We start from the raw sequence: 20,010 nt of genomic DNA on the forward strand, positions 1-20,010 counted from the left end.
TAAAACAATAGATTTGATTGTTGGTTTGCCGCAAGATTGCTGAAACACAATGTGTTTGACAACCCTCTAAAAAGTATGGTGGTGTGGTTGTGACAAATGATGCCGTACCACGAAATGGAGACTTCAGAAAAAGTTTCTTTCTGGTTTGCCTATTGTTAGGGTGAACGAGACCTAAATTAAATGATTATACAAATAATACAAAATGGGTCTATTAAATAATCAAATTTGATAACGATTTATATTTACAATACAAAATTAAAATCATTTCATTTTAATTTATAAAATTTGGTAAAAATTGCTATTTTACTTTAAAATCGAATTTAATCAAAATAAAATTTTATCTTACTTTGTAAAGCATCAACATCAGTTCCGGAATCAGAGAGAGTTGAGTCTGAAAGGCCAGATCGGTCTGTCTTGTTTGAAGTTTTCTTCTCAACTTGGTTGTATAACTTATCAAGCTTCTAAGTATCATCTTTGAATTCGCGCGATATTTTCATTAAATTCCGAGTTTTTAATTGTAACATTCTATTGTTTGTTTTGTTTGAAAATGTTCAATTTTTCAATACCAACAAATAAAAGTTTAGCGCGCAAAAATAGAATCGTAATGTTTTAGGATTTTATTATTAAGCTTAATTTTGTTGCAGTGCTTGGAACTATTTTATAACTATTTTATAACTGCTTAAAAAATATTTTATATTTTATAACTGCTTAAAAAACTGTGTCTTTTGGCTTAACTATAAATTCAATTCCAAATTTGATCAAATTCGAAACTCAAATTTGAATTTCAAATGATTTCAAATTTTTATCCAATTAATCAGAATTCAAGATTCAAAATCGAATTCAAATTCATATCTCAAATTTGAAAAAATTTGAAATCGAATTTGACCCCAAATGATCAAACTTTTTCGAATCGAATTCAAAATTCGTCCGAGCTTAGTAAGCTTTTATTGCTAATTAGTTACTTTTATACGTAAAAGTGATTTTTTGTTATGATGTAGTTTTATTTTACTTCGTAAAGTGTTATGTTTTTTAAGTATTATATTTATGTAAGTTTACTTCATTAATAACTGTTTTTTACATATAAAAAGTAAATAACATTTCGATGTAATTTTTTTACAAAATTATAATATAAATTACTTTTTAAAGTAATTTACTTTACACGACATACCATTAAAAGTAAGTTACATTTACAAGTAAAAATAAAAATACAAATAAATTTTACTTGTAAAAGTAAATTACTTTTTAACGTGACAGTTACTCATTTAAAAAACTTAATTGAAGTAATTAAGTTTTACATTTTATATAATTTATGTAAAAAAAAGCAACGAATTACTTTTAAATGTAAGTAAATTATATATTGTTATATGAATTATGTAAAGTAATTTACGCTCAAAAGTAATTCGCATTTTTACATCAAAATAAGTAAAAGTGCCATCTCTAATCAGTTGCATTAGGTTGCCAAAAAAAATAATAATAATAACAAGTTTTTTTAAAAACAACGGCTTCTTTTTTTGCAACTATATAATTGCCCAAAAGAGACCAGGTTTTTTTTTTTTTTGCAACATAACTAAAGTTGCAACTTAAGATCAGTTTCTGATCATCCGTTTTATTACAAGAACGGGATAGGGAAAAGAAAAATAATTACGTGAGCATGTCTACTTTTTTTTATAAATTTGGTATGAGTTTAGCATAAACTAATTTTTTTAAAACAAAGTGTTTTAGTGTGCTTAAATTAAATGGTTTATTTAGTTATTAAAATATAGAAAACTACTCGTTGTTTCTTGAAAATATTATTTTCCATATTCATAATTATGAAAAACAATTATAAAATATTTTCTACCAGAAAAATCCTCAAAACATATATTAAAAATGTCAAATCGTTTTGTTAAAAACCAGCTTTCTACAAAACCCCTTTTTAAATTAAAAATTATCAAAAAATACAACCTGATTATAATTGTTTTATTTTAATTTACTTGTAATATTTGGTAACATAAGGTGCTGTTGGAGCATCGGTTAACACGTTTCGATTTAACTCTATCATCCTACCGAAAACCTTAGTAAATTCTTTTACCCACAATGCATTGTCGTGTGCAAATTGAAGAGCGTGTCGATGAGCAAACGAATGTTGACAAGGATTTGTTTTGGAAGTTGGAGTGCAAGATACCGCTCCGTTTTCATCAATCGGCGTGATAATCCATGAGTTCGCCATATCTGAATTCAAAAGCAACGTTGTCCTTTCAGACTCAGGCAGTTTATCATTTGGTATTGGGTGACTTGGTAGCTGCCACTGTCTTCTTGTTCCATTGATGGTTACTTGTATCCGCGGTACAATATCTATAAACATTCTATAATAAGCATTGTCAAGAACACTTGTTGGAGCTAACGTGTTTGGACCCTGAGTAACTGTCGAAAATGTTTCATCAACAAAAGCTCCTTCAAAACCAGTGTTTTCCAACTCGCATCTTCCTAAAGTGTGTGCTCCTAAAAGGGCTACGGCTTCTCTAACGTTAAAGTCAAATTCGTCTTTAAAAAATTTAAAAGTTTTTTGCGTACCGTCGGTGCCAAGTGGCGGTTTAACGCTTTGAACTTGATTAGGAGAGGTTTCACAATCTTCTCTGCCAACCTTAAAGTACTTTAATCCTAAGTATTTTACTGGAGCGTCAACAGTCGACCTAGTTAGGGCAACCACAGCGGCTAGAGCGTAGAAGTCTGCTCTGGAAATTTTTCCTTTATAAGATAAATCGTATAAAGAATCAAGACGATCACTTGTATCTTTTAAGCCTGCATTTCCCCTGTTTGTATGATCGATGCATCCATCACAATTGTTTTTGCCAATACAATCGTGAAAAGCTAAACGAACGCATCCAGCAATCATTGGTAAGTCTCTGTTTACCTTAACAGACTCGATTAAAGTTAAAAGATCGGTTTTCGCTTTTTCGAAATCTTCAAATGTCGGTATAATTTGAATTGTTTCGATATATGTTAAAAGCAGCATAACACACCAAAATCCAGTTGAGATGAGCATGTTTATAATATTAAATACGGCTAAATATAACAAAATTAATCACATAAAATAGTTGTGTAAACAAACTATTTTATGTGGTTTATAAAAACAAATATGAAAATGTATCAATTATTATAGTAATATTTTTATGACGCTGAAGCTGAAATTAGGGGTTGTCCATAAAGTACCTACGCTTTTAACCTACCTACCCAACATTTTATGATGTTCTTTTTAATTTAATGTCTCCTTACTTTCAAAATCGATCCCCCCTTCCCCCACCCTCTATCTCATATACTTCGTTTGCAGACCCCCTCTACCATATCTGAGCGTACGTACGTAAATAAACATAAAATGTGAGTTATATTTATATAAATTTATAATGAATATTTAGTATTTAAACAACAATTTTGATAATAATATTTATCAAAACTTTGATAAGTTTACCGATAACTTTTATCCTTCAACTTTTTATTGGTTTATATCTTTGTTAAACTTTCCATATGTGTGTAGCTTTGTATTTAGAATTTGCTTTGGATGCCATTTATAAAAAGGTCAAGTTCATTATCAAATAAATTTGGCAACGATTTTCAGACAAATTGAGGAAGTATTAGAAATTTATTGAGGATGTTTTGGCATGAAAACTAAAATTTTCTTCTACAATTTTTTAAATTCATATTTAGAAGTTAAAAACGCTTTTTAAAACAAATCAATAGGATATTATGGTAATATATAGAGAGAATGTTAAGCATTTATAACATTATAGTGATAAAAAATATTTTATTAAACGTTTTTACAGAACTTTTTTTCTTATTGATCAAAAAAGATCTTATGTTAATAATTAACGCCCCCGTTCTGAGGGATGGAGGGGGAGTTACCGATATATGCGCTGTCAGCTTTTCGACATCTTTAAAGAAGTTAGTAACATTATGGAGTTATTATTTTTATACACTTTTGGTTTTTATTTGTTTGTATTTGTATTTTGAAGCATTGTGTAAATTTATTTTAAATAAGTTTAAAATGTTAAAACGTAAAAAAGCAACTAAAATTCAGAGTTTTATCTTTTTAAACAAATATATAGTAGAAATAAGTAATATAAATGAATAACACAATACCCCAAAGAAATTTTACTGGAAGGGAGGAAGGGGGGAAAGATTTTTACTAAAAATTTAGTTGGCTAAGAATAAATATGTTCACCACAAAACTCGTTTACAACCAACATAACACTTTCAGAAACAGTTTCTCCAACGGTTGCAAATTAGTAAGCATCAGTGTTACGTTCGTTCAACTACGTTTAACTACGGTCAACGAAGTTGAACGTAGTTGAACGTAAATAAACGTAACGTAGTTTTGTTTCAATTACGTTACGTTTATTTACGGTATTTTTGTATTAATCATCTTATTTAAACGTAGTTGAACAAAGTTGAACGTAGTTGAACCAAATACATTTTTGAACAACCTAATTAACTTTTAAAAACCACTGATTTGTATTGCTAGTATAAATTTTTGCATGTGGGTTAAGGGTGATTCAAGAAAAACACAAAAGAAAACATTTAGACGTGCTGTTTTAGGCACATGGATAAAATCTTGAAAAGTACAAAAATCTTGGATTTTACAAAAAAAAACTTAAAAAATATAATCTCCAATTTTAATGTTTTGCTAATTGCATGATACTCCGATTAGTTTTTTAATTAATATTCTTCAATATCTTACCAAAATTGCACCCCAAAGTTCTGCTGGATATCCCATAACACTGGGCATTGCCCCCCCCCCTACTTCTGCTAGATAGTCTTTAAAAAAAAAAACTTGGAAAAAATTGAGAAATTTGAGATATTTGTTACTCGAGATTCTTTCTGCCTCTAATTTTTTATTATTTTTAGCTGTTCACTAACTGCACTATACAAAAAAATCTGGTCAGTTTTTACTGTAAGTGTTTCTTCATCCCACGTTGTTTCTTTTCCTCTTCAGTTTCAATGCTTTCTGCCAGATTTCTCTTTATTTTTGCCATATTTGAATGACAGAAAACAAGCATGTGCACATTTTCTGGATCAAGGTTGTGTCTTTGATTTGTAACAATGCCCCCAGCAACAGAAAAAACTCGCTCAGATGAAGCAGAAGTGACTGGAATGCAAAGAAGTTTTCGTGCCAGCTTTGAGAGTAATGGCAAAGAGGTTGAACTATTTCTCCACCACATCAGAATATGCAGTTCTTTGGGATCTGGCCTTGGCATTGCCAAATATTTATCAAGTTCTTCCTCCATGTTTGATTTTGTTTTGTTTGATTAACAGTCTGAAATTAATCACATTGTTATATTACTATGGCTCCTTTTTAAGAAAATTTTTAACATTGCATGAAAAATTAAAAGCAGCTGGAATTAATTATACGTTTATAAATTAAACATGAATCTAAAAATGGAGAATTAGTAAGTTAGAGTTAAATAAAATGTTTAAATTGCTTTAACAAGTTAAAGAAAAGTATTGGCAAATTGCCAAATTTTTGTCTTTGAACATTTAGGACGGCAATAGCCCAAAAAGATTTATATGAGCAATCACTGATAAAAGATAGGTGTAGATTAGCTATAGGCATTTTGTTCATACCCAATGGTTTGGACCCTATAGTGACCCATTAATAAATGACACAAAAGTTATTTTAGTTGAATCAGCAATGTCTGAAACTTAGTAGGACCTTTCATGTAATTTACTGGGGATATTACATAAAGAAATAAGATAATTTGAATTAAATAAATTATCAAACTTGTATTGGAAGCCACTAAGGAACAATAAGTATTTAAAAATTTTTATGATAAAAACTTCATAAACAAGTTTTTGAAACTCACCCTGCTAAACTGCAGTGTAAATTTCCAGCCATGTGCGCAAAATCTTTTACCTAGAACCACCCTTCATGAAAAATATTTAGCTAATTCAAAACCAACCCTCACCTTGAGCGGTCTTCAATTTTTTCATAGAAAAAGAAAAAACTTCTTTTTTCTAGTTTTAAATTCACAAAAACTTATTAAAAAAGTTCTTTCAAACAAATTTCAAAAGTAAGTTAAACACAGTTATTGTACTAAGATTATTTTAACCAAAATCTTCTGTCAAAACTATTTTAACTTGAAACAATAAATATTATAGTTAACCAAGACTTTTATTAGAATACCAACTATTCTACTGTATGTGTTAAAGTTTAGACTGTATCTAAATGCAGGCTAGGTTAAAATTGGGAATTTAACTATTTTTTGTATTATAAGATCAAAGTCTTTACAGCGATCATTAGAACTTCTTACATACTTAAAAAGATTATTATTTTACAAAGTTTCTAAGATCTACATACATATAAAGCCCTGATAATATAAGACACATTAAATTTTTGTTGATATAAAGTTTTTTAAGTAGTCAAATCACCAATTAACTAATGTCAAAATAAAGCAAAAAAGAGGTATTTAAATTTGATATCTGGGTCCACAGGCAAATCAGGAATTAATTTAAGATAAAATAAAGCAGAACAGGCAGCAATATCTACTCAATCACTATTCAAATTTGAAAGATGAAAATAAAGAAATATTATAGACCTGATTTTTTTGCACTGACCCATAAATATTTAACAAAACAGATGGCAATACCTTTCCAATTGGTTTCAAACACCAAAAGTTCAAATCTTTGTTCAAGCTGTTCCAAAAGTTTAGTTGCAAAGTTCTAAATATTCAAGTCATCCGATGTATTGACTCTATCTGTTAGTAAGTGTTGAATTCGAAACAGTTCACCACAAATAAGATGAATAGTTGGAACTGAGTCTGCAGAAAGCTTTTCAGAAAGTTCTTTGAAGAGCTCAAGGATTGGAAAAATCATTGCTAGAATTTGTAACTCAGATTGTGTAGGGATGAAGTCATATTTCTGATTTTGAAGGTGTTCTAATACTGGTTGAATTTTGAGAATGGATTTAATCATCATTGCATTTGAATTCCATCTGGTCAAAACAGGAGCGATGACTTTAATTGGTGCCACTGAAAAAAGAAATATTTAAAAAATCATTTAAAGTATTTAAGTTTAAGGATCACACTACCAATGGTGTTCAATTAAACTATTATTATTTATTTTGAAGTATTATACAGGCTAGCAAGATAGACTTGCTTCTACTAGAATTAGTCACTATTTTTATAGTTATGTTGTCTATTTAGAAGTACATTGTTTACTTTTATTTTCAAATGCAGGAGTTCAAATGAATGACTTGATGAACCCTATTATACTGACTCGGGTATCTAGTAAATCCACCTGGGTTAGTGGATTATGATATTTCAACAATAAAATATTTCTTCTTTTGGTTATTGGACAATCAAGGAGTTTGGTGAAGTCTTGTGAGGAAAAAATACCCCACTAACATGGAAAATCAGAATATGGATAAACATTTATCTTCAAATTGAGGTTATCTCAGAACCTGCAGATTACAAAGGGAATTTACACTGTTTAAGGTACCCTTAATGGGTGTGTTTACCTAGACAAAGAAAGTACTATAGTCTTATAGGCTCAATGAGCCTGTCTAGTTTCACTTTTATTTTGATGAGTAGTAACTTCAGTGGAATGAGACCATGAGTGTGGTATAGGAAGCAAGTAAAACATGAAGTTTGAAGTTAACAGCAATTTTGAATATGAAATCATAAAAAAATGTTCAGTTATTAGGAGAATATAAAAAATAAATTAATATCGTAGTTCTCCTCAATCAAAAACTGAGGACAGATAAAAATACGAATTCATGAATGACATTTCATATTATGAGCTGTACTCTATAATAGTGTTCATTAATTTATTTTGGAATACTAAGTTCATATTTAATATCACTCAATGGAATATTTTTGTTAAATCATGATTATTTGGCATTGTTTCAAATAAATATCAAAAAGATATTTGTGGCAATATTTTTTTGGGGTGACAATTTTTAAATGAGGTTAACTAACAGTAGGGTTGCCTATCTGATGTGGTAAAAATTCCCTTTTTTTAAAGGAACTCTTTAACCTTCAACTGTTTTATTAAAAATTCTTTTGACTCTTGTACAGACAGAGTTAGCGCTATTTAGTTTTTTACAATGGAGTCATATATATATATGCTAGGATATGAAAAATTCATCAATTTTCTTCTTTCCAGAAATAAAATCTATAAAAAATGTTTATATAATCTGTGTATAATGCAACACAACTACAATTTGCTATTTTTAAATATGGCATTGTGAATGGTTGGTTACTTTAAATTTTGATTCTTAATTTTTTACAATAGCAGAAGACAATTGAAAAAAATTTCAAAATAGTGATTTAGTATAAACAAACTATACCTCCTACATCCTTGCAAGCTTTCTTGATCAGCTCATTAGCTAAAGTTGATCGGTGGGTTTCGCTGGAGAGCAGGGTTGCTTTCGTTATTGCCTTTTGAATTGGTTCACATCCTTCAACAGCTTTCTGTAAGACAAGATTGATTGCATGATCAGCACATAGTAATGAGTGAGAAAGTTGAGAGCTGTTTGGAAAGGATGCCCTCATATTTGCAACTGCATCATGAACCACTACCTTCTCACATTCTGACTTGACATTTGGCAAAGATTCAATTTGTTTGTCTATTTCCACAGCTATTGCTACTGCAGTGTGAGATCCAGGAAAATGCTTGCAACTGATGACTTTTTTAATGAGGTTGAAATTTCTATTGACAAAATGCAAGGTAAGACTCATGTAAGCTTCATTAGCTCTTGATGTCCACATATCTGAAGTAAGAGCAAAACCATCAACTTCAGGTAGCTCTTGTTCTAACTCTGTAAAGATTTGTTTATGAATCTGTTCATATAGTAAGGGAAGCTTGAACTTTGCAAAAGTTGTAGAGTTCTTAACTGTGACCCTTGGCAGCTGCTTCTTAAAAAATTCTTTTGTTTCTTCATGGTCAGCAACACTGAAAGGCATCGAGAGTGCAACAATCCACCTCATGAAATCCAGGTCAAACTGAAGCTGGCGCTTGTCGTAAGTAGAATACTTTGCCTGGAAGAATGATGCAATTGACACAGCACTTTCTTCACGAAGTTTTTTTGAGTTTGAAGGACTTTGTAGACTGTCTGATCCTGAAAAAATATTATTGTTTTCAGTCATCAGAAACATTTTATACATCTCAAATCTAAATAATTTATTTACATTTTTCATTATTTTATTTATCTCCTTATTAGGCATTCATTATTCGGTTGAGTAGGACAGTGGTACAATTGCAAAAATGGAATGTATTCCTAATTTTTCACTGTATATTAGACATGAGTATTCTGCTCTTTTATGGTGGAACTGAAGGAATTTTATTGGAGAATTCAAATTATTGAACCTAGCTTAAACTATCTGTGTGTCTGTGGAACAGAAGAATTCTTTTAAAACAAATAGAAATTCATACTTAAAAAGTTCACTAATGAGGTACCTTTTAACTCAGTTCCAATGTTTACTCAAGAGGGGCTTTCTAGTTTAAAAGGTACCTTAGGCCCATTAGGGCCAAATTTAGAGAATTGATGTGACTGAGCCCGGTTTTTTCAACATCTTTAAAGATAAATAGTTGGGAGTTAGCAAAGTTCACTCCTTCAAAATGTGTCTAAAAACTGATTTCATTATGAACTCAATATTCTGTTTTATGAACCAATGTTTATTTAGTTCATAGTTTTACTGTGGAACTTATTTGTAAGGCCTAAACTTGAATTAAGCTATCTCACCTCATGCGTGTTCAGGTGTTAAAATTGTTTATTTTGTTAATTTAAGAAGCAGCCAAAGTTTGCAATAAAAATGCTATGAACCCCATTACAAAACTAAATATGTAACAGCTTAATGGGCATTTTTAGATGCTGAATTAAAAAAAACTCAATTAAATATCCCTCTTTCATTTAGAACTTACTGAAATTTTGTAAAAATGAATCAATTCGAGTAAAATCTTTCCTTTCACAGAAATAAATGCACAAAAATATTCTTATCAAAATTTTTTGGGATTTAAGACTTAAAATCAGCTTAAAAATAGTTTTCTTTCAAACAATATCTTTAAGCCAGAGGCTTATAAAAACCATGTTGAATTTTTTTACTTGAAATAAGTACCTTACTAAATAGGAATAAAATTTCTATAAACCCACACTGTAGCAAAAAAATATTAGTATCTTACATTTGTCACACTGATTTAACTTTTGTCCTGCTTCTAAAATATCAGCAGATTCAATTGCTGCTTGTCTTTTTCGAGAGGTTTTCTTTTCAAGTATTTCTGCTGCAATTTTCTTGTGTTTTGACTTGAGATGACCCCACAATGCAGCTGTTGAAAGATTTTTACGGCGTAGTGTCACATTAGTGCACAGTCTACATTTAGCTTTTAGGACACCATCAGCATCTGGCTCACAGTCTTCAAAATGCTCCCATAACTCTGATGCTCTAACATTAGTCTCTGTCATTTCTAAAGTTTTTGTTTGATGTTTAATATCTAACTAATGACAAGCACTCCCAAATCACTAGTAAAATATTTCATTTTAATCACATTTTGAAAACAAAAACAAAATGGAACAAAAAAAGGTCCTATCTAAAATTTAATCATTAATATCTATATTTTTATATATATATATATATATATATATATATATATATATTTATATATATATATATATATAATTATTATTATTATAGTTGTAATGTTCTAAATAATGCTTTTCTCTTAAATAATATTATAGGTTAAAAACTACCAACATAAGTTTTCTTTATGAGTAAAAATATTAATTATTTTTAATGTTATGCCTAAAACTTTATGGCACAGATCACTGAATGCAAGATTGCCAACAAATGTTGATGATTTTATTTCAATTAACAACATTTCTCATATAGCAACAAAAATTAGCATGCTTCTGTTAGTAAATTGGCAACATGATGTGAAGATTTATCAAGATTTATTAAATTACTCAATGTATGGGAAATAAAAGATAGCATACTAATAAAGAATTACTATCTTTGTCAAATTTTTATTTCAATTTTGTTTATTAAATAGCTTACACGATTGGAAATAACTCTACAATAGTAGTACTAAACTTTTTGTTTTTTACTAAAATTTAGTCTAAATAAATAAAATGTAGGTCCCCAAATGTGGCAATAGCCAGTATTAAGTCCTGATTATCTTTTTTTAGTTTTGATTTAGTACATTTGATATCCTAGTTTTTTATGCATTAAGGTAATTAATTTACATCTTAAATTGACCTAATACCATTGCTAATCTTAGGTTGAAACTATTAGTTGAGGCAACATTCATATATATTTACTAATTGCAAATTGGTGATGAAGTTTTCAATATTTTAAGTTATACTGCTCAACTTTGTTCAACTTCGTTCAACTTTGTTCAACTTCGTTCAACTTTGTTCAACTTCGTTGAATTATTATTTCGTAACGTTCAATTTTGGTTTTTGGGAAGATGAAGTCTGACTACGTTACGTTTCGTTACGGTCACAAAAATGAAGCTAACACTGGTGCTTACAAATTAGAAATGATGTTAATTGCTGTTGTTTAAATTTGTATTGCTGTATATGTATAAATTTGTATTGTTGCATAATTTGTTAAACATGTATGTATGTATATATGTATGTATGCAGTGGCGGATTGGGCCGGCGGGACACCGGGACATTGGCCGGTGGGCCGGTCGAACAACGTTTAAAATTCATCTTATAAATTTATTAAAATTGTTAAAATTACAAAATTTTAAATTTTTTAGATTGCATTTTAAAAATAAAAAATCTTAAGAACGTTTTTGGCAGATCTTATTCTCATTTTTTTTCTTAATTCTAATATTTTATAAGGTTATTTTTATATATATATATATATTATATATATATATATATATATATATATATATATATATATATATATATATATATATATATATATATATATATATATATATATATATATATATATATATATATATATTACAGGCCTTGTTAAGAAGCGTTACGCAACTCGCATTTTGCTTGCGAAAGGCGATTTGTTTTGCGTTACGCAAAAACTTTGAAAATTTAAATATTTAGATTTTATTTAGATTTTAATATTAAATATTTAACTAATATTCTAAATATATAACTAATATTTAAAAAATATTTAATTAATAAAAAAAAATATTTAACTTTAAAAAATATTTAACTTTAAAAATATTTATAAAAATATAAATATAATTATCTTGTGACGTTTATTCTGAAAAAATAAAGTTGTAAGTATTTAAGTAAGTTTTATTTAAGTAAGCATTTAACCGCAATTGTAAAGTAATAGATTTTTTGTTAGAGAAACAGTTTGTTTAACAACTTTTTTGATTGTTGTTAAAAATAAGTTAAAAAAAATAAAGTGTTTTAAGTTTTATCTTAAGGAATTAAATATATAAATTCCTTTTAAATGTAAAAATTATTTTTTGTCATAATAGTTTAAAAAATGCACGATTTATTTTAATGTAAATATTTTATTAATAAGATATTTTGTTTATTGTTAATTTAATAACGTAAAGTTTTAATGACGTTTGTTTAATTTATGAAAATAAAATAGATCACGAATATGTTATCGGTAACTGATAAATAACAAAAAAAAACTCTTTATTGTTTAAAAACATTATTAAAAAGAGTTCACAAATTAAATAAGAAAAAATTTATTAACAGTTAATAAAATAATCAAAAACCAACTGTAAAATCATAAGAAAATAAACAAACATTATTTTATGTTTCATGAAAAAATATTTTTTTCAAAATAAAAGAAACCTCATTATATGTAGACTTATTGATAACTTTGAATTATTTTGTGTCTGAAGTATCTTTCAATGTTCAAATTAGACACACTGCATCAACACTAATGGTGTCTTTATTGAAATATAAAGTTATACTTACAGCGCATATTTATTTAAAAATTTAAGTAATGTAAAAGAAAAGTCAAATTTATTTGCTTAACGTGCGAATACACTACTTGAAGAGGAAAATTGTGAAATAATTGTCGAAGAAGATATACCAGAATAGAGATTTAGACGACGAAAGAGAATGCCCGACAAAATAACCGAAGATCATGAATTTCAAAACCCAATCGAAAAATATAAAATAACTACGTTTAACGTAATTATGGATACCACAATAAATACTATAGAAAACCGTTTTAAAAATCATGGAAAATCATATGCAGACATGGCAATATCAGACCCTAAAAATTTTACCGACAATAAATGTTCAGAAAACAGTTTAGAAGAGCTCAGTACATTACTAGTAAAATATCATAAAACAGCTACAGCGTCAAAATTAAGGGAGGAATTAACTGATTAAATGACAAAATGGGACGACTTTAAAATATCTATGCAAGATATGTATGACACCGATGAATTAACTGATTCAGATTCAGAAATAATAAGTGAAGTACGCCTCAAAAACAAAAAGAATTGCAAAAATTGTATTTATTGCTGTTTTAATTTCTTGGCTAAATATAATTTATATAGCAAAGTATACAGCAATGTTTATTTTGCATATAAATTTATGTTAACATTATCTTCGACGCAAGTAGCTTGTGAACGTAGTTTTTCCAAATTAAAAATTATAAAAAATAGACTCAGATCTTCCTTGTCACAAGATAATTTGCAGTTTTTGATGCTTATGGCGATAGAGAAGGATATTTTGGTTAATTTAAATAATTATACAATAATAGATAAAATAAGAGAAAATGCTCCTGGTATTAGTAAATATTTAAATGGTTAAGAATCTTTTGCTTATTTATTTTTTATTAAGTATGTATTTATATGTAATATTATATTAAAATGTTATTTTATATTATATTGTTTTTTTTTTGAGGCCGGTCCACTTGGGGTTTCCCGGGCCGCTCAAATTTGCAAGTCCGCTACTGTATGTATGTATGTATGTATGTATGTATGTATGTATGTATGTATGTATGTATGTATGTATGTATGTATGTATGTATGTATGTATGTATGTATGTATGTATGTATGTATGTATGTATGTATGTATGTATGTATGTATGTATGTATGTATGTATGTATGTATGTATGTATGTATGTATGTATGTATGTATGTATGTATGTATGTATGTATGTATGTATGTATGTATGTATGTATGTATGTATGTATGTATGTATGTATGTATGTATGTATGTATGTATGTATGTATGTATGTATGTATGTATGTATGTATGTATGTATGTATGTATGTATGTATGTATGTATGTATGTATGTATGTATGTATGTATGTATGTATGTATGTATGTATGTATGTATGTATGTATGTATGTATGTATGTATGTATGTATGTATGTATGTATGTATGTATGTATGTATGTATGTATGTATGTATGTATGTATGTATGTATGTATGTATGTATGTATGTATGTATGTATGTATGTATGTATGTATGTATGTAAGTGTTTATACTTGTATGTTAGGGTGTTTCATGTTTTATCAATTTTTAAAATTAAACTCGCGATTCAATTTATAAATTGACCATTTATATGAAAATAAGTTTGAGCAAAAAAAAAAAATAATTATATATATATATATATATATATATATATATATATATATATATATATATATATATATATATATATATATATATATATAATTTTTAGGGTCCCCGCCAGTTCGATTCAAGGCAAAAATGTTGGGTGTTTTAAAAGCCTGGCGGGGACCTTAAGATTTATCCTATAAAATTTTTATTCTTTCAAGTAATATATGTTGGATTGAATATTAATTACAATAGAAGGAGCATGTTGAAAAAATTAAGATACGCCTTCGAGTTATAAAATACGCCACCGAGTTATAAAATAGGTTTTTGTAAAAAAAAAAAAAAAATTTTTTTAAACCAATTTCAGAAGATGCTGTAGAATAGTTTCTTAATTTTTTCAACGTGCTTCTTTTATATAATTAATATTCAACCATCATATATTATTTAAAAGAATAAAAAATTTTATAGGATAAATCTTAAGGTCCCCGCCAGGCGTTTAAAACACCCAACATTTCTGCCTAAAATCGGACTGGCTTAGACCCTAAAAATTATATATATATTTTTTTGCTCATTCTTATTTTCATATAAATGGTCAATTTATAAATCGATTCGCGAGTTCAATTTAAAAAATTGATAAAATATGAAACACCCTAGTATGTATGTGTGTATGTATGTAAGAATGCAGCAATGTTCGTTTAGTTATTAAAGAATTCAAAATAACTTACATACATTTGTTTTTGAAAATTGTTGTTAAACGCCATGTTAAACGGAATAATAAATAAACGTTATCGTGAACTTTTCTGGAGTTAATTCTCGTTTAAAAAATTTTAAGAAATTAAGTTTGAACTTGTTATTATCATTCATCACTTGAATATCAGGACCCATAAGAGTTTAGGGACCCACAAAAAATTTGTACTTTTTAAATTTTAATAAGGTTTTTTTTTGTTGTATGCAATGTCAGATTAAGGGTTTAAGGTAAGGGAGTCTGTGTGGCTGTTTTACTTAGGGATCGTCCATAAATTACGCAACACAAAATTTCACTAATAAATAAAACAAAGGAAATCAAAAGTTTTCCCTCGTTGGGCTTTAAGTTAAATAATAAATCAAAATAATGCATTAAGTTTAGTGAAAATTGCCGTGTAAAAGAAGCTTAAGATCTTCTACTTCTGTTTTTTAAATAAATTTAGCATTGCGTAATTTATAGACGATCCCTTTATACAAACGTTTAAAATAAACTTAATAAATATTTTCATCTTCAAATGAAAAAAATAATAAAAGATCTATCTTTTCTTGTTAATAGACACAAAATAAGTTATCAAATCTTAGTTGGCCCATTACAGGTTTTCCGTAAAATACGCGAAATCAGAAAAGTGATTCTAAATCATTAAAAAGATTATTTTTTTTTTATTTCACTTAATATAAATAAATATTTATATTAAGTGAAATAAAGATAAATATTGTTAAAATCTTTTTAATGATTTAGAATCACTTTTCTGATTTCGCGTATTTTACGGAAAACCTGTATTGGACCAACTAAGATTTGATAACTTATTTTTGTGTCTAATGGTTGAAACTTGGAACACTTAGCCATGAATGTTCATTCTACGTGATTCCTACGTCATCCTGGTAATTTTCTAACAAAAATATTATTTTTAAAGCATTTATATTTTTAAATGTATTACTTTACAATCCAAAACGTAATATTTTTAATGAATGACATAAGTTTTGAAACTTCAACCTATTATACAAATGAAAATAAAAAAATTATTTAATGCACCTTTAGTTATGTTATCAAATATGGTTTTAAAAATGTCACATTTTGCAACAAATCTTTTTAGTTTTAGGGGTCGTCGACAAATTATGTCACGCAATTTTTAACCGTTTTAAACTTCTCTTCGCACCCCGCCCCTCTCCCCCACCATCGTTACAACATCGTAACTCTTTAGTAACAAGTTCCGTATGAGTCGTCATAAAACCACTACCCCATCCCCCCAAGTGTGACGTAGATTATGACCCTGAATGACCCCTTAGGCGTACATTTGTGTTGACTTTTGATAGCAATAACGTAACCTTTAATTAATTTACGTCCCAAACTATTTATCAACAAGTTTTATCGATGTAATAAATAGTTTGGGACGCAACGCATTAAAGTTTTACTAATGCATAATGGAAAATATCACAATGTAATAGGTGGCTAAAAATATAATTGTTATATTTATATGGATATTAGGCCTTAATTGAGTAAAATAGGGACTTAAGTTAATACTTTTTATTTTTGTGTTTAAGCTGTTTATTGGCACAGTAAGGGGGGCGGGAGATAGAGGCGAGCGCTGGGGACACCAGTTGGATTTTTGATACATATGATACTTTCGGGCATTGTCCAAACAATGGACAATTTCCAAAATGGTCTAAACTTATTACGTTCATGCTTAAGTCAAAATATAATGATCAGCATAAAATTGCGGTGATTGAAGTCACATCAATATGAAGTCACATCAATATGACGGTAACATCAATATGAGGGTAAAAAGTTTAAAAAAAAAATTGTTGTCTTATACTAAATTTAAATTCATCAACAGGTTTTAACTTTCATCAAATAATATTTTATTCTTTGAAAACTATGCTCGTGTAAAGTTTACAATTCTCTCAAAATGATTGAAATTTGAAAAAAACTTATTTAAAAAGTTTAAGCTTTGAAGATGTCCTTGTAATAGACGATTTCAGAGTTAGCGTAGCCAATCTTAGAAAAGTATTCTTGAGATGTAAGTTGAACTTCACTTTTTTGTTTTTTTATGCAAAAAGTTACATAAAAAAATTAGGACTCTCTTAATTTAAATTCAAAACAATTCATAGATTATTTATCTATATGATTTGAAAATATTAGGAAAAAAAGTTGAATTTGTTACAGGTTCCTGAGGTCTGGAAATTCTTTACAATACTTGACCCATTCTGAGCTAAACACTTCAGAAAATTGATGCAATAAAGTGCTCCAACATTGACCTTGTTCCTTGTGCAGCACATGCTCTAATTTTAGTTGGTTTAAATACTGATGACAGCTGTGAGACTACATTTTTTTTTTTTTTTGAGTTTCTTCAATACTTTTATAACTTTTGTGCTTCTTCAACTTGTTACAAGAGCTTTTAGTGGTCTGGAAATTAATCTTTTAGTGGTCTGGAAATTAATCTTTTGGTGGTCTGGAAATTAATCTTGAAATTATATCTTTTGCTGAGGATCAGTGTTAAAGAGTTTAACTTGATTCCAAACAATTACTACAGAAGTATGGAATTCCAGAACCGAATGGAGTTTAAACAGAAAAACAAGTAGATAATCTTACGAAATGGCAACTTGTAACTATAGGGCTATAGGAAATATTTATGCCTTTGTTCTAAAAAAAGAGTTTAACACGGATTTTATTAGTACATATAAGAATCAGAAGGCCTTTTTGTACTTAAAAAATGGTTTTTTTGGTCCCATTGTTATTTACATACACTATTTAAAACCAAGAGAAAAGGTTTTATTCCATACGGTACAGTTATATATAAAATTGAACATGCAAATACAAAAGGCTGTGACAATCCTGCATGTACGGAAACAGCATGTCAATGGAATTATGGAGCCCACAAAAAGTAGAACAAAAAAAAATTTCAGATTTGATTATTTATAAAAATTATACTAAATTATCTTTGAGTATTGATTGCAAAGAAAATAGAAATAAAAACTTAAATTACTTTGATTCTCAATTTCGTATCGCATAGGTCGTATGCTGGTCATATATCAAACTTTATAAGGAAATCGGTAAATAAAAAAGCTGTCTTTTACAACTCCAATGAATCACATAGTATAACAAATGAAGAACATTACAGGATGCTTTTGTGAAAAACCTTGCACTTAATGTTATAAAATCTCGTTTTCAATCTTCTGAAACGAAATTAGTTCAAATCTTCTGAAACGAAATTAGTTTATTAAAAACGTTGTAAAAGAGGACACTTTTACAACATTTTTAATAAACTGACCTTAGTAGTGTCCTCTAGAAGATTTTGGTTGATAGATCTACTATCAACCAAAATCTTCTAGAGGACACAACCAGAGCCGTACCAAGGGCGGGGCCGGCCGGGCCGCGGCCTGAGGCGCTAAAATTGGGAGGGCGCAAACTTTAATAAATTAAAAAAACAATAATCAGTTTATGAAACTAATTTTTACGGCGTCGCTGCTGTTGAACAGAAAATTAATTAAAATTCCGCCTCTTGACACAAACTCTTAAATATTAAAGCTCATATACTGAATAAAAAAGCGCCCTATAACACTAATATACCTTTGATAACTTTTGAGCATTATAATTCTATTATGAGTCGAACCCAAAAGTTATCTGGTGCTCAATTTAAGAAGAAAAGAAAACAGCGCCAAGAAAGTGACGAGAAACTACAAAACTGTTTCAAAAAGTGGTTGGTAAAAAACTCAGTGGAGAAACAAGTTATTTCAGAGGATATTTGTAGTGAAATTAATGACAAATCAACAGATCCTATAATTGACTTTAATTGAGTTCAGATCATCATTTGGAATTAATTGAAGAGGAGATTTTCATCAGCCAAGGAATTTTGCACAACTGATTCAGAACCAACCAGGGAAGATGAAAATGCCTAGCTTTCAGGCCCAGCTGAAATGGACGAGGATGAACTTCATTCAGAAATCTCAGAAATTCCAGTGGCCTCGGAAGAAAATTTTCAACTTAGGGATCCAGCAACATAACCTAAAATAACGGACAAAACAAGATGCTTTTTGATTGAGCATAGGCCAGAGCAAGACAGAAGAGAATTTTTCCCAAACACGCTGTGTGATTTTGACAACAGAATGCGACACTTCAGCTCAAAATGGTATGAAAAAATTCATCCCAATGGTAAAAAATTTGTTCGCACTTGGCTGCAGTACAGCAATAAAAAAGATTCTTTATTTTGTTTTTGCTGTTTGTTATTTTTAACAACAAAAACCAACAATTTCTCAGAAATTTCTAAAGGGTTTTGTGACTGGAAAAAACTAAACCCAAGAACTCCTGAGCATGAAAACAACAATGAACACCAAAGATGCTATTCTAATCGGAAAACTCTTGAAAAAAACCTCAAGGAAGGAAAGACCCTGAATTCTGATCTGTAGAGAGTTATTAGTGGAGAGATGAAAAAGCGGAGAGATATCTTAAAAGTGATTGTTGATATAATTTTTTTCTGTGCAAAGAACAATCTTGCCCTTCTGGGAACAACAGAAGACATCGGTCAACAAAACAGTGGCATTTTTCTGAGCTTAATTGAGTTGATTAGCCATTATTATCCTTTAGTGGCTGAACACATTGCGTCCGTTAAAGCAAAAAAAAATACAACATCCTACTTTTCTCCTTGAATTCAAAATGAGCTGATTGAGTTACTTGGGCAGAAAGTCAAGAAAGAAATTTTGTCAAACATCAAAGAAGCTAAATACTACTCTGTTCTGTTTGACTGCACTCCAGATACCTCCCACAAAGAGCAGA

The 20,010-nt window shown here is 28.8% G+C and overlaps 1 protein-coding gene across 1 annotated transcript; it reads right to left on the minus strand.

The window, feature by feature from the left end:
- Window positions 1-1,789: 1,789 nt before the first annotated feature.
- LOC124808093 (putative ascorbate peroxidase) lies at window positions 1,790-12,858 on the minus strand. Its single transcript, XM_065814556.1, has 2 exons — window positions 12,758-12,858; window positions 1,790-3,045 (listed from the first exon to the last, which is right to left on the minus strand). The coding sequence occupies exon 2, from the start codon at window positions 3,023-3,025 to the stop codon at window positions 1,970-1,972; it is 1,056 nt and encodes a 351-aa protein (XP_065670628.1). The 5' UTR covers window positions 3,026-3,045; window positions 12,758-12,858; the 3' UTR covers window positions 1,790-1,969.
- Window positions 12,859-20,010: the final 7,152 nt, after the last annotated feature.

This window comes from Hydra vulgaris, chromosome 12, assembly GCF_038396675.1.
Source record: "Hydra vulgaris chromosome 12, alternate assembly HydraT2T_AEP".
NCBI classification, from domain to species: domain Eukaryota; kingdom Metazoa; phylum Cnidaria; class Hydrozoa; order Anthoathecata; family Hydridae; genus Hydra; species Hydra vulgaris.